The following is a 23,719-nucleotide window of genomic DNA, read 5'->3' as shown; positions in this document are numbered from 1 at the left end:
TCACTGCTCATCAGTAACATACAAAACCAAAACAAAATCGCATGTCTGTACACAGGAAAATATATGGAGAATCAAAAAAGAGGAGTATATATATATATATATATATATATATATATATATATATATATATATATATATATATATATATATATATATATATATATATATATATATATTGCAAATAATGCCTTACATGATTCTTAAATTTCGAATTCCGAATTCTCCTAAATTATATGTTTGTTTTACATTACGGACAGAGAATAACTGTACAAGTTTGAACACAGAGGGTTTCTTCCAATAATATGGTTTAATGTATTTGGAGAGATGGTCGGTATAAAAAGGACAATTAAGAACAAAATGGTACTCATCCTCAATGTCATTGTTACATTTTGGGCAATTTCTCAAATTCCTGGCTGTAGTTTGATAGTGTACGGTTTCTATGGCTATGTCGTGTGACGACAATCTATATTTAGCTATTAATTTCTTAAAATGCATCGGTAAGGGTTTGCATAAATAATATTGAATACAAAACAAATCATTGCAATGCTTATATAACACCAAAGCTTCAATTTGAGCTCTGATAGTTTGTTGTGCCTGGTCAAAAAGGGCTTTCTTTATAATCAAGATGACTTTTATTAGTACACTGATTTACCCAAACTTCACCAAAACCTAGATATAGCAGTTCCTGCTTTATGAACGAAACCCAGTTAACTTTTCTGTAGTTTTCGTAATAAGATTTCAAAATACAGTTTCTGGAAACTAACAATTTACTCCAATATTTTATTATATTGTAAGTTCTGTTATATTTAAGAGGGTATCATCAACCAAAGCTCACTGTATGCCATAACATTACATGTCGATTTTTGTACTCCAAGAAAACGTTTGCAGAAATCAAGGTGAACTCTTTCAATATTTTGACCCTTGTGTAATCCCTAAACCCCTGAAGCATATAACAGAATACTGTCAACGTAACATTTAAAGAAAAATAAAACAAAGTGTCATGGTTCAGGGATAATGACGAGGTGTTACGGTGTAGTACAAAAAGTGCCTTCCTACCCTGGTCCGTAAATTGTTTTTGCATGCAAAAAAACTTATTATAACTCAACAACATTCCTAAATAAGTAAACTTATCAACCACTTCGACAAATTGTCCATGCTAAACACATTGCTCATTATTTCTCAGACTACCACCATTCCTGAAAACCATAATCTTTGTCTTTTCAATATTGACCTCTAAATTCCAGACTCTGGAGTAATCTAAAAGGTAATTCAACTGTTACTGCAATCATTGTACACTTTCCGAAAATAAAACTAAATCATCAGCATACATCAACAAGAATAAACTTAGAGATTTACACTCTAGAGGTATGCTTGACTATGTCTCCCAAATACTAAATATAAGTTAGCACCATACTAAATTATGCAAATTATGCAAGAACATTTGTTTTTATACCTAGAGACAACATTTAAATGTGAACCTGCTAACATTTGACACCAGTGACCTTTTCCCTCAAGTTGTTTTATGACACCTTCTTGTCTATATGTATATCATCTCTGAACTACATTTGTACAATTAATCTCTAACTATATGAAACCATTTGACACACACATCCAAAATAAAGTATAAATCATGCTGTTTAATATGGCAACCAAAATAATAGTAATAAGCGACAATACAAGAAACAAATAACAATTTCAAAAATAACTACAAATCAAATAAATCTAACACAAGCAGAAAACACTTTGGGCAGAGGACACTACTGATCTAGTCATTGGCAAAATGGGAGAGTATGAAATGTGGTGCCAGTTGAGGTGAGTTGGAGCCTGCTTGAGGCCAAGTACCAAGTGATGCCACGAATTGGGGCATTAGTATGAAGTACGGTCCCCAAGACTGAGGGATGGAAATGCCATGACCAGACCGAAGTACCCCCATGATACGAGAGGTAGAATTGGGGATTTGTGAGGTTTGGTAAGGTTTTATAGATTTGCTTTTTAGTTTTGGAATGGCCATTGAAAAGAGTGGCTGCCAGCATCAGACTGTGGTCTGAGGTACAGTTCACAAACCCAGGAGGACCGGGCTTGAGGCCTGAATCCTTTTGACTGGGGGAAAACAATGACTTGCCTAAACGAAACACTTCCCAGCCCCAGAGGGCATAGGACCCTTCTGCCGGAAATGGCTACGCCAAAATGACACCAATCCGGGAGGGGATGGGATGGGACTTCCACAGAACGAGGGGAAGAGTGTGTCGGAGACCAAAATGCGTGAACCGGACAACAACAACAACAACAACAACAACAGGAGGCAGGGTGAATGGATGAACCGCTGGCAAGTGTTGCTCATGACGCAGGACCAGAAAACAGCAGAACTGCACACCTGAGGGAGGGGAGTATTGTCTGGGTGGAGCGTGGGTGCGCTAGAGGTTGGCCATGTTGCCAACACATGGGGATGTACCAACTCATCATGCCCGAAACTATGAATACCCCAGAAATGGGCCTGCACTAAAAACACAGAGGGGAACCTTTTATTTAGCCAAACAACGCTGGAAAAGCTTTAGGCCCAAACGAAAATAGTCAAGCTCAAATAGTATTCATACAAAGCAGGTTATGCGCAAAAGTCAGTTGATAGTGAAGTCAGCTAATAGAAAGTCAAATCCACAAATAGAAGAACTATGCAACAAGTAGAATAGACAATGTAAGCAAAACAAAGGCTAATATCTAATGAAAACCAATGGAAGTGACAGAAAAGGCCGTAGTGTGACCAGCAACAGTCCTCAACAGTTTTTGGAAAGCCATCCTTAATAATGTAAAAGTGTTTGCATGTAAGTCATGTAACAGTCACTGTTCCAGTGCCCGAGCATCGGGATGATGTGGTCTGGCAGGTGGGCTGCTGCAGCTGTCGTAGCTCTACTTTGTGGAAAGAGTGGCCTGCATACACGTTGGTGTCAAGTTGCAGACATTGTACGACACGTAAAGGGCTGAAAAACTTGGACAAAGTCAGAGGAGAACTATCAGGCAGTGCAAAGAGGGGTTCCTCTGCTGCTGCCATAACTGTGCGCATCTCGATAAATGTGAATGTGTAGTGATGGTTGCACAGTGTGTTGGAAGTCCTGTACAGTCGGAAGACAAAGCCTCTCTGTAAGGGGTCTGTCTTTGATGCATTGATATGAATGGTGGCACTGACTGGAGATTGTCGATTTTCATGAAATGAAATGACCCGTATCAAAGAAGGATGTGGTGGCTGAAGAACGTAGCCATGGGGTAAAAGTGTGTTATGCAGGAGGTGGCATAAGTCTTGAAGCAGAGGGAATGTTATTGGTAGACATGGGCGGGTGTTGTTCCCTTGTGTACAACGGATGCTGCAGATGATGTGTTGAAGTGGTTCACCGGATGTAGAGAGCAACGGGTTTTGAAACCCTGCCTGAATGTAGTAGTTGCGGCTTGATGGTTTTGTATGTGAGCCGAAATGTGTGAGCACAATGAGAGATGAAGTAGATAAGGATGTCGTCAGATATGTCGGGGTATACAGGCAAAGTACCAGCAATGTCAAAGAGAGTGGTAAAAGCGTAACCATGTGTGCAGGCCGGTGTTGTTGGATGACCTTTGCAAGTGTAATTCTTGAAAGCAATCAAAAGAGAAGAATTAAAGTCAAGTCTGAGGTCATGTAACCATTGCCCTTGGAACCAGTGTCCTTGGTCGTATCCACCATAGCCAAGACTGCTAGCATCGGTGTAGAGTCCATGCTCGGTGACGGGATTGGTGCATCATCCAGAAATAGTGAGACGCCATTCCATTGTGATGTAAAATAGCCATATAAAAATGTCTTCCTTGCAGTCATTTGGGAGCTTGATGGAGACACTTGACTGGTGTAGATAGCTCGATGAGGTATGATATGAATGTGTGCCATGGGGGTACCACCCATGCTGCAAAGTTCAAATGACCCAGAAGACTGAAAATGTCTCTCTTCGTGCATGAAGAGCATCCGATGTGATCGCTTTTGGTCTAGTTTGTCGGGAGGAAAGGTTCTAGGACAAATGCCCCCCCCCCCCCCACCTAGACAAATGACCCTGTAGGACAAATGCCCCCCAGGTAAACACCCCCGGTAGGACTCTCATTGCCTACGAATAGAGATCCAAAAAATTCAGATTTTGGGGAGTACATTCAAAATATGGTTTTATCACTTTTATTGTATAAATGATGAATAGACAGAAGATGTTCAAAAAATGCTGAATTCGACCAAATAGGGCATGATTTGGTTTTGTAACTTATATTGTATTATTACCAAAAGCGTGCTTATAAAGCTTATAGGGTGTGCTAATAAAGCTGCTAATGTGACCGAGAAAGGCGCATTTTGGGGTGGCTTACTTAAAATGCTATCTTTATTGCTTCTATTGTATTATTGATGAATGGACAGCAGCTGGCCGGGAAAATGTATTTTTTTTCTACCAAGAATTAATGTGTGATTTTGGGTGGTGTACTTAAAAATGACTTAACTAAACACATACACATTTTATTTCGGGCATGCTAACAAAGACTGAAATTGTGACGACAACAAAGCAAAAAACAAACAACAAAGTGTGATTAACACGGGATTTGATTTTTCAAAAAGGCAGTTAATAGGAATTGCTCAAGTTTAGAACTCCGGAATCTGATTGCATAAATATTAAACAGTACTACATTCATGCTGGTTCACCTGTGATGAACTGATTAAGTCTATCGAAGATGGACAGCAGTGAGGTCTTAGGTCGATGTGCGTTAGTGGACGCCTTGTCAACAGTGAGGAGGTCATACAGCAGGTGGAAAATAAGGTCAATGTTATAATTAAACCAGTGGCGATCATTTAAATGTGTACCTGCTTATTTTTGTAGTGAAAGACTGTTTTTGCAGAATTCTGACCTTGACCTTGACCTTCATCTTCATCTTCAATGTAAAACATTAATTTGCTCTTTACCTGGTTTGTTAATAGGGTCCCCATTCAAATTGCCGAAACTAATATTATATTGGGTAACCTTTCTGATAAGGTCATAGGACCATATGCAAATAGCAATTCACAACACAATACATGTTGTCAGGGCAATGTCTTTGACTGCTGACTACTTGTTTATGTTAAATAAAATAAACTTGCTCTATTACAGAAAGAAAAGTAACCTTTGCATTTACAATATTCTTCTACACTATTTGCTCTCAATTATGTCAAATAAAAATTGGAATTTTGAAAATCACATACAGATGAGCAGGTGTTTTCCGCTATTTTCTCCCATTTAATGTAAACTTTTCAACTAACTGATACTCACTAATTGAACTTATTATCAGAAAATCGGTATGTAGTTGGTATTTATACATTTCAGGTAAATTTTTATTACATTGTTAGTTAGAAAAAATACTACATTATGGATACATTTTTACTATATTATTGGTTAGAAAATGTTACTATGTTATCAGTTATTTGATGCATTATTGGTTGTTTTACTCTGTTATCGGTACATTTTTACTACATTATTATGCTGTCAGTTGTAACCGATACTTCCTCATCGGAGACAGAGAACATTTGGTGCACGTTTGATGATAGCAAATTACGTGTGGCTTGTAAAGCTTGAAATTTCATTTGCATAATTAATGATTTTCAGAATTAAGCAACATCTTAAGTATTTGGCATAGCAATTTTCCAATTAAGGGGTATATCACCTATAGCTAAGATTTTTCCATTCCAACAATTTATTGTGTGTAGGAACGGAAATCTAAGACTTTGCTGTTATGGAAGGCATTCTGTTTAAACACATCTTATCAGCTTAAGCACATAATATATGTAAGTGTTGTGGAAGAATAGACGATGTAGGCAGAGTGTGATTCGAAATGATTGCCTTTTATATATATCTACAGATAGGATATCGTCTCTTCGATAAAGTTACAAGCAATTTATTCTATTTGGAACTTCTCTCGAAATCATACTGATGTTTTAGGTTTAAAGTAATTGGTATTAGTTAATTTTCCCGTAAACTTGTTTTTATAACCCTGATAAAAACAAAGTAATTGATGAGTCAAAATGTATGAATTTACTATGCTAAGATGATAACGTTGGTTTCATTTCCTATTAGGACTACACCAAACCCTCAGGTCACAGCGTTTTCGACCACTACTGTGTATCTACGAGCTTTAATACACAAAGATATATCTTTAGCAGATGAATACGGAAACCATGTTCCAATCACCGCCAATATACACTTCAAAGGAAGTAAACCAGGTATGGCGATATTCATGGAACGAAAGGGGTAAGTACAATCAAATCCTGTCACTAAGTCTTGTCCTGCATCATATCCTCATTGTTAAAGTCAACCAAGATAATAACCCCAACAATGTGTAAATCGAAGACAAAGAAGGAAGACATTTAATTAGACATTTTTTGAAAGCTCCAAATGTAAACTTTCTGAAAATGACTTTAGACTCTCCAAGAAAACGAGAATTAAGCTTTCAAAACAGTTACTGTGGTATCTACCTTCCAAATTTACCAATGAAGTTTCCATTATAAATCTCAATATCTTCGGAATTAGTATTGCTATTTGCATGATAGATATGTGGATATATCTATGTTGAATTATGTGACCTTCATGATTGGAGGTCTAGGTCAAATGAGGCAGGTTACACAAATGTCAACAATATGAAAATATTTGATAAATTGTTGTGAATTACTTACGTTTAATTATATGAAAGATAGACAGCTAGCAATGCTATACCTTTTGAGCAAATTGCAGTGGGGTTGGAAGCGGGGCGTTCTTGGCGAAGGTGATATCCTTTGAAAGACATTTAGATGGGTTAAGAGTTATATTATTATTCTGTGACCACATGTCAAATCGTTACAGTTCTACTTGCATATTGTTGCGACCGTTGACTGATGTATTTTCGACCAATGTCAGGTCACATATTTCAGGGCTAGCTTGCCCCTCTCTGTGGTCTCAGATGCATCATTGATCATACAGAGGAAAGTGGCTGGTCCAGTGAGGGGTCCTTGGTGGACCCAGCTTTTAATTTATTCTAATTAGAAAATGTGTCCTTATATTTCACACACTGACTTCTTTGATAGAGAAAGTCGGAGATCCACGGGATGATTGATGGTCTATCTAGCACCCATCTTTAGCAGTTTAGGAATTGCAATATTATGGTCGACCCGATCAAAAGCTTTGCTAAAGTCTGTTACCACAATTCCAGTCAGGCTCTTGGCTTTATCAGAATGCTCAAACATGTTATTAAGGAGTCGAACAAGATAGTGTGTGATATGAATGATTTGGCAACCTTAGCGAAGTGATCCGTTAGTGATACTGGTCTTAACTGATTCCATATTGGATGGTTTGACATTAGTATGGGCACGACAATTGCTTTCTCCACTGAGGTGGAACAAGTGCTTGTTGAAACGAAGCATTTAATACATCAGTCAGAGAAGAGCTTATTTCACAAGCAAATTCACGAATGTTTGAGCCTACCTATTCGATTCGCCATTCTTTTTTAAAGTGGCCATATAGATGGCAAATTGGTATTTATTTGCATTTATAATATATAAAATACCTTTATACTATTTGTTCTTCTTGAAATGACAATTTAAAAGAGCTTACACCAAAACCATGTTTGACACTCAATAATTGCAAACAAACTAAATAATATGTGAAAGGTTTGTCATTGCATGTACAATAAATCATTGCATGTACAATGACCAATATTGTACACGTTTTCAATGTTTTCAAGAAAGGACATTCAAATCGTATTTCAAAGGAACAAAAAACGTGGTGCGAGTTGTTTTATCAATTAAAATCCCCAGATAAAGTCAATTTTTATTCATATGGTAACTTTAAAGGTAATAAACAAGTTATTTTGAAATTTAAAGATGACGCTGCAACAGTGCCAGTCATTGAGTTTATTGGTTTATGATGCAAGATGCAGTAAAGAATAAAAAAGAATCATCCTAATTATAAAGATGTATCAAAGAATAATAAACAACTTTTTTTATACTCTGAACTACTAAACAATGAATACTATGAGAGGAAAAATCATCAATTTGGCAGCTGTGATATAGTTTGTTTCAGATGATTTCATAATGAGAAGCGTGTGTGTGTATGTATGCGTGTGTGGATACCTGTCTCTGTCTCTCTGTGGGCATAATATCTATAGAAAGACTACATACATAGCTTCCTTTCGTCCACACCAACACTTGATTACATTTTTAAAACACATTTAATTTTGTATAGATCGGTAATGCTTGCGGTAAATGCGTAATATTTTAAAGATTTCACGCTTCACATTTCATTCATTCATTCATTCATTCATTCATTCATTCATTCATTCATTCATTCATTCATTCATTCATTCATTCATCCATCCACTCATTCACCCACTCAATCACTCACTCACTCACACACACATACATACATACATACATACATACATACATACATACATACATACACACACACACACACACACACACATACACGCATATATATGGACAGACACACAGCTAGACACAGACATACAACCAAGCAAGGTATTGAATACATTGCAATTATTGAATGCTTACCTTCAGTTTTCTTTATTTTTCTTGAACTATATTGACTAGTTGACTTAATTCTGGTGTATATGTATAGAATTTTTTTTGTATTTGAGTTTCTTTCTATACTTGATTGTATCATATGCTGAATAACTGTATGATGATTATAGTACACAAACACATTGACATAGTTTGACTATATCATCTTAAAAGCATGGATTTTGAAAGTTGTAACTTCGGGCCATCCTAGAGTTTCCAGATATCGATTCATCGATATTCACTTGTATTAGGAGATTTTCTATGTATGTTAACGTGGAAAATCAGTGAACTGTAAAAGTTCCGAATTGATTTCCAATATAACCTCATTGAAACTGACAATGCTCCCATTGGTATCACAAGCTATCAGATGGACGTAGTATTTTGCTAGAACCATCATTACGAACTACTATTATTAGCAAGATAATCATACATTCAAGTTACTATAATAAATATAAACATATACAATCAAATGTGAATTCCTCACTGTTGTCGTTTGTGATGGGTAATACCAAATACATTTATTATTTCATTTTCAGGAAGAGAGAAGGTGGTCACATGTATTGTGAAGGAAAATTTAATGTTCCTAAGAATGCCTTAAATGAAGGATTTGGGTACAAATATATCATAGATGGCAAAGCAGAACTTATTTACAGTAAACGACCACAGATGTACACCTATATTGAACGATGGGTACAGATGGCATTACCACAACGTATGTGTAATTAACATTTTTTATACGTAAATACCGCTAAAGCATCTCACATCTGTCTGTAACGTCCGTGTATGTGCGAGGGGGGGGGGGGGGGCGACGACACGATATCTAAAAAAAATAATGCATTGGTTCAAATGAAATTTGCTACACATCTCCCATATGGTAATGACAAGAAATTGTTAGATTGTGGTAAAAAGACAATGAGCATTGATTAGCATTTACATAATTGATGGATTGTAGTAATTAGGCTATATCTTAAGAATGCACACTTCAAATTCAATATAATTTAGTGCATGCGTTAACCATAACAATGCGCATATGTCGATTAAAGTATGCTGATGTAGTTTATATTTTTAAGGAATAATTAATGTTTTTTGGTAATCAAGCAATATCTTAAGAATGCAAACTTCAAATTTCACATAATTTCGTATCTATATCAAATGCGCACATGTCCTATGAAGTTTGTCTACACAGCTTTTACTTTAAAGGAGTAAATTGCATAACTATTGATTTTCAGTAATTAAGCTATATCATAAGAATGCACACTTCAAATTCAATATAGTTTGACACACACATCAACCATAACAAACCACACACATATCCTACAAAGACTGCATAGTTCTAGTTTTAACGTGTAGTTTGCGAAAGTAATGATTTTCGGTTTTCAAGCCATATCGTAGGAAAGAAAACTTATATCAACCATAACAATCAAGACATGTTCTAAGAGGTTTGGGATATTGCTTGTACTTTTAATGAGTACTTTGCATAATTAATGATTTTCGGTAATTAGGCTATATCTTAAGAATGCAATCTTCAAATTTCATATAACTTGGTACATACATTAAGCATATCGAATCACATATGTTTGATATTGTTTTGAGTAACTCGATCAAATGAACATTTTTGATAATTAGGCAATATCTTCAGAATGCAAATGTCAGATAATAAGTTCCAGAGGGCAATTAGGTAGGGGCCTTCTTGTAACTTCTTCATTTTGTTCGAATATTGACACATAACCTTACAGTTGTGCTACTATACCATTGACACTATTTTTCCATTCATCATTTTCAATATATAAGTTTACCCACTTTGTGGGGGCAAACTATATTCATTAGAATAAGATCATGCATATGGTTAGCATAAATGAGTCATTCCTCTAGGAATACGAATTTATTTTGAAAGTAGGGGTGATTAAGCTAAAACAGGGAGTGTTCGCCACAAAGGTGTACATAAGTATACATTTAAATATTAACGTCAATCATTTGACCAGTTGAATTTGTTGTTTAGCGCTAGACAGGAGCACTGTTATTATGGAAGACAATGCCATTAATACTGAAGAGTTTTGTTTACGGAACAATTCAGGCTTCTCTATATTCATCAGTAACAATCATGCTATGCTTAGCAGGAAAAGTGTTGTTATCTATCAAATAAAACAACAACCAAAACTTTTACAATGATAAACCTGATTGTAAGTGTATATGTTACATACCACCACAGTTTCTTAATAATGCAATTTAGCAATTTAATAGCAGCACTAAATTTCATTAAGAACTATCATATCGTTGTATGATCAATATCTTTAACAAGTTTCATCAAAGAAGGTGCAGCATTTCTTGGTATCACCCCCTAATTACCAAAGTTCGTTAATTATGTAAATAACCAATTAATTGACAGCACTAAAATTCATTAAGAACTATCATCTCTGTATGATCAATATTTATGACAAGTTTCAAAGAAATTGGTAAAGCTTTTCTGGATACATAACCTGAGTTACACACTTTCATTAATTATGCAAATTACACCTTAATTAACTTGACACAAGTTAATGACTTTTAGTGTTTTATATCTTTGTATGATTCATAGATTTAGCAAGTTTGATCAAATTTGGTACAGCCATTCTGCATGTACATTGTATAGCTCCATTTATAAAATCATTAATTAAGCAAATTAACATTAATCATACAAGCCACTCCCACCAAAAACTAATCAGTGCTAAGATTGATAGCCTGATTGTAAATTGATAGTAAAGATAGTAAATTGCAGAACATTTGCTTCAGTACTTTATATCAGTGGAACAGAACTTCTGCACAGACAAACACATACACACACATCCAGCCAGACAGACAGACAGACATCGCCGCAACACCAGCTCCCATACGGGAGCTAAAATCGGACATTAAGTAACTAAAACCACACTCATAGAAACATAACAGCAATCACGTTGATAAATGAAACCAAACCTAGGAGTCTTTGGACATGATAACAATAGTGAGTGGTGGTCATGTGAATGAACACAAAATAATCACATAAATGTGAATGACATAAGAACAAGCAAGTGACAGTGTGTTATCCAAAGTTAAGCTAAGTCGGTGGGATGCTTTATATGAAGTCTTGGTTTTACGAGCTTGGAAGAAAACAGTGATACATCATATATATTTATTTTACAGCTGAATATCATTGTTATGACGGCACCATACTCTTTGATATTCCGAAAAAATGGCCTGGATTCTTCAACGTAAAAAAATGGAGAAGGGAGAACACTGAAACAGCGATGAAGGCAATGCTTCCTAAGTGGTCAGGATTTGTTGTTTCCGGTGGCATGAGCATGTTAGGAGGCGCAGCAGTAAACGCTTTGTACGATGTTGTTGCAAGACTTAACTTTGTCCGCCATCGGAAAGTGTTCAGCACCAATAGAGAATGTATTAAATGCAAGCATATTGACGTGAATTATCGAACGGTACGTGTTTCCTTCAAAGTGGATCACCAAGAATAAATGTGGGTATTTTGTATAGACTCTGGGCTCTGGGGTCATTTCCCGATTTCATATCACATAATTGTCTCTCCCAAACAGCAAACAAAAAATGCGTTTTCACCTCGCATTATGGGTCTTAGCAGACATAAATATCTATGTCATTCTATGATAAGACTCCTTATGGAATTGTGCCCCACTGATCAGAAAGGTCACATAAAGGTGAAATAGATTAAACTTGGTGTGTCGCTGCAACCGAGAAAAATCCATGTGATTTGAAATCATGAAATGACTGTCGAGAATCTGGATTGGTGTTCCCCTTAAACAATATCCTTATTTGTAAAATAATATCTTTGCTTGACACCAAGCTATATTTTCATGTTAGAAGTTAGGCCTTAGATAACCCAATATTATTTCTTTCGCGTCGGATAACATTCATGTTAATGTTAAGGGGATATTTCCCCATTTACTCCATGGTCAGTCCTAGTGATCCGTAGTACGTGATCTGATCACACTCGAATTTGACACCCGCCGTATCTTTCGCATAATCCTCTGTCAATCGTCTTAGTTGTATGCAAACATCATGAATTTATCATAAAGAATGGCTTTTTAGACGTTTGGTTACACATGCATTTGTGTACTTTTGGGGGCCTTGCAAACTCCAATTCTGTTTAATTGTTGCAGGTAGGAAGATAAATATTTATTATGGCAAAAGAGCATATGGTCGCAAAAATGGTCAAAATAATATTGTTTATGCATCTACCCCTTGATTAAGTGTTAAATGTGTTTTGAATGATTAAAGGAAAGTCCTATTCAGTAACATGTTGCAATAGATAATGATAAATAAATGTGTGACAAGAGGTTTATACCATTTTTTGAATTCATTTATCTATGGGTATAGCCTAAAAACCAGTTTGAACCTCGATATCACAAGTTCATGTTTCTCTCGTCATTTTACCCTTGAATGCATGGCGCTTTGAGATATTGTCAATTCCCTTGACGTCACATCCTATTCCTTTTTTGAGCTGGCGAATCATATAGAAACAACATTAAAACAGTACTTTTGGTGTCTAGTTGGGAAATTATTCAAAGCAAAATGATTGCATCACAGGAATGTGATTTAGGTGAACAAATAACATTTTGGTAAAAAAAAAATAAACTCCAAAACTAAGGGCAGATTGGTCTGAAATTAGGTCGGAACATCTTTAGGGTGTGTAGACTAAGGATTGTGCATGCCATGATGATCCCTTTATTCATATGAAAGTAAGGTCTAAAAATTTTTTGATCAAAAATATATAATTCCAAAACACCTGAGCTGTTTGGGAAGACTGTCAACAGTCGTCGTGACTTTTGTGTAATAATATATTTTTTGATGACATAGAATTCAAATATAGTGTGCAGTTGGCTCGATAAAATCGGATTATATTTGGGTTCGAATATTCAGTGAGTGGCACGCGTTTTGTATAGAATGTGCATACACTGTACATGCTGACTATTATATCGCATGTTATAGGTTATGTATACACAATTAGTAATAAATAAATAAATATTTCAGAATGTGTTTAGGAATATGACGAAATAGTATACAATTCGTGTCTAAATATAGACTACTGATTAGGCTGACATTTAATGGGGTATGCACTGGAGATACGTAGATGAAGGTGTATTCACAACATGATGATCCCATTAGTAATATGCAAATTATGTCTTAATATCACAGTCTTGGTCAAAAACGTATAACTTGAAAACTACATGTGAATGGGGTTGGAAGTGAGGTCAAAATGGTTTGACATAAGTGGCCAGCTACCATGACCACGCCCTTAGAAACAGTGAAATAACGATGTATATTACAAAGATAACAACAGGCCGTGGGATGATTATGCACGTGAATAATGATTTAAAAACGTAAGAATATATGTCTGGCAACAAGACCACGCCCACATTAACAGTCAAATTATGATGTGTATTTCAAAGATAACAACAAGCATTAATAGACAAGTCAGAAGACATTCCAAAAATTGATGTATATATACCTAGCAACAAGACCACACCCATAACAGCCAAATGATGGTGTATAAGATACAAATATTGATGATTAGGCAAGTGGTTAAACACCCAACAAGTGAAGGTGCATATGCCTAGCAACTAGACCGTGTTCATAGTAACAGTGAAATAGTGATGTATATTGCACACCTGACAACATGGATGGCTCAGCAAGTGGATACACTTTTATAAAATATGACATAATTGACACAGTAATGGAGATAATGCTCATACGAACAGTACAATTATGGTGTATAGAAACATGTTTAACACGTCAATTTGGAAAAAATGAAACATTGAGTATACGTGCATTTGTGCTACAACGCCATTGGCGCTATTTGCTTAGATAGAGGCACCGTTGGCGCCATGAGCCTTTTCAAAATGTAGAAACCCATGAAGCGATGACATATTTGTACCACTGTATTTTTGATATCAATGTTTATCAATATTTCTGTGGTCACTGTTAGGTTTGTAGTATAATTGAACGTCCTAGCTAAGCATAAGCTCATCATTTTTCTCATGTTAAAGTCTGCATAACTTACGTTTCATAACACATTATGGTAAAGTCGCTGCTAATATCATGAGTATATGTTTTAACATTTAATACTTGCAATACGTACCGATTATACCTGTATATGCGAACGATTCAGTAGCTTTTGAAGAGTATGTGTAGGATGATGCAGGGTTATCTTACATTTGTATTTGTTTTTCTATTTAGCTGGTTTCCGACTTTTTGCTGCCCAAATTGCAAAGCCTTGAAAACACAGATTCATTCGAAGAAATTTGTTGGCCGTCCTGTATGGAAAGAATTATATCTGCGATTGGAATATTACATGTCGTCAATTATTATGCCATTAAGCTCACTAATGACGAACTGTGTGGACTGGCTAGAGCACTTTCGACAGGGAGACGGTCTAAAGATGAATGTTCTAATATTTTGAAAGCTTTAGACGAAAATTATGTAGTCGACAGATGTGATGCTAGCAGGTAAGCTACAACCTTCTCAAGTCATGCTTGTTGCGACTGATAAAGTAATAACTAAGAAAAATGTACCAACCCGATAATGTAACAAATGAAAAGATAACACACGCTCACACACACGCACACACACACACACACACACACACGCACGCACGCACGCACACACACATTATATTAATGGCATATTATATATAGTATCGTATATAGGATTCTATTCTATTCTATTCTATTCTATTCTATTCTATTCTATTCTATTCTTCATATTATGTACGGGTAAAACGAACATTTCCAAAGCATAAGGATTGTCCTATGTTTACTCAAAATCATATCCTTAGGGCAACCCTATCACATCCTTCTTTAACCCACAAAGGCAGACAGTGATGCAGAACAGGTGCATTAGTCTGACGAGTTTCGTCTCGGGCAGTTCGCAAATGAACTTGTACAAATCAACACAGTTATCTACATTCTCTGAAAATGGTTTGCCGTTTGAATATAAGTGAAGTAACTCTGTCTGTGACTGAAATTTTCCTTATTGGAAGGAGACACAATAATCACAAAGTCAAGAGATATGCAGATTCCTAGGCTGATCTATACCTGCAGTCTATTTCAACCCTTGTTTTCCCTTTATTTTGCGGACATGTACCCATTCCTTTGTTCCTCCATATTCTGTTGTACTGCAAAATTCTGAGATATCTATAATACATGATACTATTAATAGACAAATTAATATACTAAAATTAAAACTATATCAAATATTAAACTTGCATAGCAAACATAGTATTACCTAATTACCGAAAACAATTAATTATACAAGGATTTATTCAGACAGCTAAATCAACAAGCTTTGTAGAACACATGAAGTTTGTTATTGTCAATGTATGTGCATTCTTTAGATATTGTATATCCTAAGAATACACTTTTCATAATCCATATGATTTGGTACATGCATTGATGATAACACAGCACACGTGTTTGATATAGTTTGCTGGTGTCCTTTTAAATTGTCATCATTCATTTTCATAATTAATTGCTTCCGTTAATTAGATATAGCCCAATTAATCAAAATCATGAATTGTGAAAATGACCATGTACAATAAAAATACTACATCAGCAAACTACATCAAACACTTGGGCTCCATTACCATAAATGCATGTCACAAATTAGAAGTTTTTATTTTTAAGAAAAGGCCAAATTACCGTGTAATCTGTATTTATTAGAATTATTAAAAAATATCTGACCGTAATATTAGTTTAAAGACTTTGACCATGACTTTAAGGCCAACTATCAAATCGAACCTTTTGTTCATAATGCAGACACTTTGTAGTACTAAGTGTGATCATTTCTTAAGGTCTAGGGCACAGATAATAAAGAAAAAGGGCAATACATACCTGTATTAACTTTGCAGCTCATATATTTCTTTACTGAGTGGCAGTCATGTTTCGTATATGCTTCGCTTAAGCCTGTGCTATTATACTCACTTTATATTTAAATGTGATCAGTTTCAAGCAAATTTCGTCCAACGGTGATACAAAATAGAAGCATACATAAAATATCACGTTGCTGTTCATATTCTTATTATTATACGTGAAGGGGTTTCACGTAATAAAATAAACAAAATATTAGGAGGACTTTAGATGAATGTCACTTTTGGTTGTTGGGTAGGAGGTGTAAAGGCTGAACTTTACACACACAGCAGCAGTATTTCTCATTCTAGCTGCAGTCATAACAGTTTGGAGCTTAGTACTTGGTGTGTATTTGAATATAAGTATAAGAATAAACCGCAATATCAAAATTTACGACCTGTGTTCTTGGTCGCAATCCAATGGATGTTTCGCATCTCGTCGGCCATCTAGGTCCTTGGAATGGTAGGGGGTACTTTTTCAGATCACCCTCCGAGAATATGGGTAGGGTGCCTCGAGTCTTTTCTACTCTCTCTCAGAAGAAATGACCCCGAGGCCCGGGGAGAAAAGTCCCGTAGTCCAGGACCCTGTGCAGTGTATGGATTATGTGTCCTTGAAGGTAAAGCCTCCCGGATTTCGGAAAGAAGGGGGGGGGGGGGGTTTGCGGTGATTTTCTCCCAGATTCACTTAAAAAAAGGGGGGGGGGTCTTTTTCATTGAAATATTACTGGAAAGGGGTACATATGAAATTTCGCTAACAAGCATAGGTACCCACCCATCCATGATTCAGGGACTGCCACCGCCGGGGCGTCGGAGAGTCAGGATTGCACGGGATGTTGGTCACCGAAAATCGTTCACCCAGACTGAAGACTGCTTGTACTATCAATCTATGTTGACGCCCCCTTGATGCGGTCTGTTTCAGAGGAAATTGTTGCAGAAAATCCGCAAATGCTAAGCTCCTATGAACAGGATTCAGTATGTTTCGAACGCCCCAATTCTGGTCATAAGAGCTTAGCTTTTGGGTGTTTTCTGCAACAATTTACTCTAAAATAGAAGACATTAAGGGTTGAGCCAACCACAGTTGATACAGACGTAAGTTGGTATGGTTTCGCCTGGACCGTTTGTTTTGTCGCCTCTACCTGACGCATCTTTTGATGTGTCCTGTTTTAGGGTAAATTGTTGCACAAAACGGCAAATGCTAAGCTCTTATGACCAGGATTGTGTGTCTCAAACAAGGATTGTGTGTGTCTCAAACACCCAAATGCTAAGCTATTATGACAAAGAGTGTAATATACTTATAACCTGTTTAGCCAATTTGTATTTGTTGGTTGTTTCGACCCATATATATATATATATATATATATATATATATATATATATATATATATATATATATATATATATATATATATATATATATATATATATGGTCTAATCAATTCTCTGCAATGGTATCATGTACATAATTTGGCCAGTTTCATACTAGCTTTACGTTCCTATCATGAGACTTGTTGAGTTCAGCGAAAATCAGCTTGGTCCATCTATCACCATTCATTTTCTGTAATGTATCAAAATATTTAATCCCTGAATTTCTGAGGATAACCTGTATATCCGACCAACCTAAATCACCTAATACTGCATGACAAGCAACATTGCTATTCACTCTAAAGAGAAATTTCCCAATTTGGTATTGGAGACTTTTCAGCTTTTTAGTATCTTCATCATTTTGTAGAAACCATACACTACTTCCGTAACTAATTGATGGAAAACAATATTTTTCCAAAGTACATCCCCATATTCAAAAAGATTGAAACTATTATGATGGTTGATATGGTATTTATAGTATGCAGTTAATTACACTCCTTTCTGATACATCTTTTTAAAATGTTCGTTATCTTTTAATGTATTTGTGGTGTTACACCTAGATAATTATACGAATTAGTTTCCTTAAGTTTTAAGTTACCTAGCTTCCATACTGTGTCCTCAGTCTGTAGTTTCCGACCAAAGAACATCATTTCTGATTTAGTGTGATTGAATGAGAGTCTACATTTCACTGCAAAATTAGCTGCTATATGTAAAAGAATTTGTAGTTCCCTATGATTGTTTGCTATTAGCACTACATCGAAAAAATCACCAAAAAATCTCTGGAATTATTCATGTGTGAATCTGAACCCTCACGTTAGAATTTTTTAACATTTTTGCAAATTCATTATATAGATAAGAGAAAAGTGATGGGCCGAGAATACATATTTGTTTAACCCCTTCAGTTGTATCAAAATAACCTGTTTCAATAGCATCCAACTTAATTTTGTTAAACAACTTGTCATACATGTCATCAATGATTTTCCATAGGTCCTCTTATTCCTACTTTCCATAAAATTACTTTAAGCCCACCCCTCCATACACAATCAAAGGCCTTGGAAAAATCTAAAAAAAAGTCACATAGGTTGATTTATTTATTGATTTTGTCAGGGTAGCTATTCCCTTTAAAATAAAAATATTATCTTCACAGCGTCTATACTTTCTGAATCCTCCTTGAGTGTCCCCAAGAATATTATTATTCTCAATAAATTCTCTTAACTTTGTTTCTACAACATTTGTATATAATTTCGACACACATGTACAAGAATGAAGAGTTATACCACGATAAGTATTCAAGTCTTTTGGGTCTCCACTTTTAAATATTGAAATTATTATCCCTTTTCACCATTCATATGGGATTTTATTTTGTTCTACAAAGGTCATGAAAAGGATGACTAACGATCTTATCAAATGATGACCACCATGTTTTAGTAGCTCATTCGGAATGTCGTCAGTCCCACAAGCTTTCCGCTTATGACAAGAACTAATTGCCTTCTTAACATCTTCATGTGTTATTTCAATTCTATCAATTACTGGAAGACCATCGTCACAAATATGAACTTGGTCAAAATCTCAAATTAAATGTAACTCTTGTAAGATTTGTTCATGAATAGAGTTTCTAGCATCTGTTCTTTCCTCTAAAGCAACATTCATTTTTCCTAATGTATTCCAGTAGTGTCTCAAGTTACTTTTAATAACAACTTCATTACTGCTTACATGTCTGTTGTTATCCAGACAATCATATATACACATCTGCCTTGACTGTGGTTACTGACCTTTTACATTTTTTTCCGGAATAACCTAGATGATTTCCCACCAGTTTTAGCAATTTCTACACTCCGGTCAACTTGGTAGTTTAAGATTTTGGAATTAATTAGATTTCTTACCCCTTTTTACCATCAACATAGGTGGACCAAAGTTTATTTCCGGAGGACTCATCTTTACGGACAGTTGGGGTCTTTTTCCATTTTCTATATTTTCTACATGCCTCTCGTCTTCAATTTCTTTATCCCACCAATTTCATTGGGTCTTTATCTTTAACATTAATGCCCAAGTTACAAAAGGTATCCGAAACTAATTTTTCATACAATTTCCAATCAGTGTTATTTTTGAAGTTCCCTTTTTCATGTTTTACTATTCCCTTCCTAGATGGGATGTGAACTGTATTTAAACATAGCAGTAAACATTGCAATCACTCCCAAGATGGTATTCCATGTCGTCATCCACAATATTTTTGTGAATTGATTGTAATTTTGTCAGAGACTAAAAGATAATCAATCACTGACTGCTGATGATTTCTAAGCCATGTAAAAGTACCTTGTGCACTGGGCAAGATGTTTGCTATGGTCAAATCTGAGTCTTCACAAAAATTGATTAGCATTTTACCATTATCATTTTCACCTTATCTCCATTTACAAGAGATTCCCTATTTTTATATTAAAGTCATCCATAATGATAATATCATCCATTCCTTGATTTTCAAGAGTCAGAACATCTGTTAAAAGTTGATGATATTGTTCCTCAGTTAAAGTCTTATATATCAACTGGGAAGTATACAACGCAAATCCAAGTCACATCCTTTGACCCATTTCACTTTCACCCTTAATCTTTCCCATTCATAACTATGAGAGTCTAGACATTGATCATCAATAATAATAATTATAGATTTATGGACTAAGATTCCCAAACCTCCTCCCTTAGCAGCACGTGGTTTTTGTTTCACATAAACCCAAGATGCATATATTATGCTTGTGCAAAAGGGTTGACAGTTCTTCTTTTTGTAGATTTCAGACCCCTAAGATTATTGAAACCAATTTTATAGGTTTTGCCTGCATTTAAACGACAGTAAGAAGTCGACGTACAATTATTTTGTCTTTAAGATTCAACAGTTTTCAGTTTTCCTTAGGTTGTAGCATGTACTATCAGTTCCTTCCCTATCACAGGGAGAAATGTGTTCGGCCCAATTCCTATAATAGAACGTTGAATGCAGATGTTTGCCTTATGGCCTATGTTCTGACAGGAATGGCATGAAAGTTTCTTTTCCTGACGACAGGTGCGCAGACTGTGGCCAGGTTCTCCACAATTAAAAAACCTTGAGATGTGATCTCTATCTGTTGAAGTTGCTAGAATTATACTTGGGCTGCTGACAACTGGAATTGTCATTTCTCTGTAGTAGAGACTGGTCAGACCTTCGGTTGTTTCTCTTCCTAATTGCAGGTACATATCTGCTCAAATTACACACTAGTCTTGTTAATCCTTGGTTGTTTAAATGTACATAGTCACAGTACAGTGATGGATCAATCCTTGTTTGTTTCCCCATTCAGCATCGGTCGTTATCAATAAATCATGGAATCTGTATTTTCAGCAACTAATCTTAGTTGATTATTTACAAAACCAACATCACTTTGCTTTCTATCCATCCTTGGGCATATACTGGAGATCAATACATTGCTCTTGGATTGATTTATTTGACAACTTGGACTGCATTGCCACATTCCTCCGCTATACTCTGTGTTGATATTGAATTTTCCCATCATGAGTACCAGCATGTATTATCACATTATCACACTCGTCTGTTTAATATAGTCAGACATATTTTGTATACATCTGATAATTTCGGAGTCTTTCTTCTTGGATTCTGTGTACCATCGAGTCTCCAAAGATAACAGTTTTCTTATCAGTACATGGTGGTTGTTGATAGGACTTGTTGTTCAAATCATTATCAGGCTTTATTGTTGACTTTACTTTAGAGTTACTGTCATACTGTGGTTCCATGAGTACACTATAGAAATTGTTTGTTGGGACTGCTGGATGGATATTTAAAGGTTGGGATTTTCTTACTTCTGAACTGGGATTTGTAGAGTTTTTAGAGTTTGAAGCTATGAGGTTATTCTGTTGGTCTTGTTGTTTTCCAGAAGAAAGTGACGTTTTGAGATATTCTTGTCCTTCTAACAGGTCCATGAGCTTATTGTTGAATACATTTAATTTACATTCTATAAAGTCTATTTTTGATAGCAACTCAAGCAAAATAGTAGTTGATTTGATATTGTTAGAATGTACTAACATTTGATCTTTTGTATTTGCTGTAAAAGTGTTAAACTCTAACTTCATGGCAGAGTACCTGATGCTTAGATCTTCAACAATTTGTTTGACACTGAATCGACTGACTTATGAAGTACATCAAATGGTGCATACACATTCTGGTTTCTTCGTTTGTCGATAGTTTTAGCCTTATTCAGGAACACTTGCTTTTAATTGACAAGTTATACGGTGTTGAGATTTGAATAGACTCGTCCACGCCGCCGTCAATTGATTCCCTTTTGTTATAATTTCCATTTAAAAATGGAGACGTGTTGACTGAATCGATAGTATCAGAACGATCATGTTTACAGATGGTTTATTACAAGAGTCTAAGTTCAAAGTAGGTGTAAATTTCCATGACTTTGATATTAATCTCATCATCTGAGCACAACTCTTTTATAGTCTCATCGGCACACTTGGTGACGATTTATGTCCCAGGTCATTATTACTTACGATAGTTGACTCACTGGTGTAAACTAGGCGAGTGTGTAGGTCACCATGCTGTAAGGTTGTTATGTCAGAGGAATTGCTCAAAACCAATTCAGCCTTTTCCCTTGTAGAGAGCACTTGGGATTTTGTTGACACTCTCATGACAATCCTTCCAGTTCTCAAACAGGCCTGTGTTCCGGCCAGTAGCCACTGCGTAAAATTCAAAATGTTGTTTACCTCTCTTCTTTGCCTTCATCCTTTGTCCCGTTTGGACTGAGTTAGCGGCCATATTGATTTCGTCATCCTCCTCGAGGAACATGAGGTCTTCCAACTCCTTTCGAGTACTTCTTTCTTCTGTCATTCTTGGACTTTATATCTCGATCCCAATGGTCTTTAAAAATTCATAGATATCAACATATGGTTGGTATATCTTACCCACACTCGACTCACAGAAAAACAAGACAAAATGTTTATAGATTCGAGACGATGTCAATCTGATTAAAATCCGATGTAGATGTCGACTAATCGTTCATTGCTGTTTTGCCTTCGTTATTTTGCCTGAATTGACCTTCATAGTAAATGTTTACGTTTTTAACCTGATCACCACATACATAAATACATACATACATACATACATACATACATACATACAGGCAGAAAGACAGAGACAGAAAGACAGACGGACAGATAGAGACAAAAAGACATACGTAACAGACAGACAGACAGACAGACAGACAGAAAAGAATAACCCAGCCCTTCATTATGGAAGGTAAAAAAGACACGAGTAGTCATGGTGTATCCTCTCCAGATTTGTGTTAGTGTTAGATGATTTTGTAGTGACAGACAAAAGAGTTTATTTCTAAATTGTCTTTGCATGTTCTTCTGTTAGTGTATTACATATATTTATTATGTCTCGCTTCGTTTATTTTAGGGCACACATTGGGAGGCTACTCCAAAGACTATGCAATTTGATTATTGAAAAAGGCTCCGAGGACTGGATACATTGCCTTCCTTTGCTTCATTTTATAACTCGCGTTGCCACACCATACGAGTTTGGGACCATACATACAGAAGATATATCAACGAAGGAATGGTGGTGGGGCTTGGAAGGTCTAAATGATGCTACATTCACAAAAAAGAATTACAAATATAAAAGGTAACCGTAAATTTGGTGATTGCAGGTGAAATTTCGGCTATTGGGAGCGATAAGCTATTTTCGTTGAGGGTGGGGTGGGGTCACATCAATTCGGGCCTCGAAGAAGGGGAGGGTCACCTTATTTGAAATAACTAAATGAAACCATGAGCCATAGTGCTGTACTTAAAGTTCCATACATTTATTAAACAACAATGGTATATGCATACAATATTTTACCATAAACAATAAATAGCTATAA

General features: G+C 35.8%; 1 protein-coding gene across 1 annotated transcript in view; it reads left to right on the top strand.

The window, feature by feature from the left end:
• LOC144436803 (E3 ubiquitin-protein ligase RNF213-like) overlaps nt 1-23,719 on the top strand; it is a 181,123-nt gene that overhangs the window by 41,640 nt on the left and 115,764 nt on the right. Inside the window, exons 11-15 of the mRNA XM_078125663.1 lie at nt 6,093-6,266; nt 9,106-9,281; nt 11,729-12,018; nt 14,792-15,060; nt 23,257-23,481. Of these exons, the coding sequence (XP_077981789.1) occupies nt 6,093-6,266; nt 9,106-9,281; nt 11,729-12,018; nt 14,792-15,060; nt 23,257-23,481 (1,134 nt within the window). The remainder of the gene's footprint in view (nt 1-6,092; nt 6,267-9,105; nt 9,282-11,728; nt 12,019-14,791; nt 15,061-23,256; nt 23,482-23,719) is intronic.

The sequence above is a fragment of the Glandiceps talaboti genome, chromosome 6 (genome assembly GCF_964340395.1).
Source record: "Glandiceps talaboti chromosome 6, keGlaTala1.1, whole genome shotgun sequence".
In the NCBI taxonomy this organism is placed as follows: Eukaryota; Metazoa; Hemichordata; class Enteropneusta; family Spengelidae; genus Glandiceps; species Glandiceps talaboti.
Note: the sequence above shows the minus strand (reverse complement) of the source record. Positions and strands in the feature narration are given on the sequence as shown.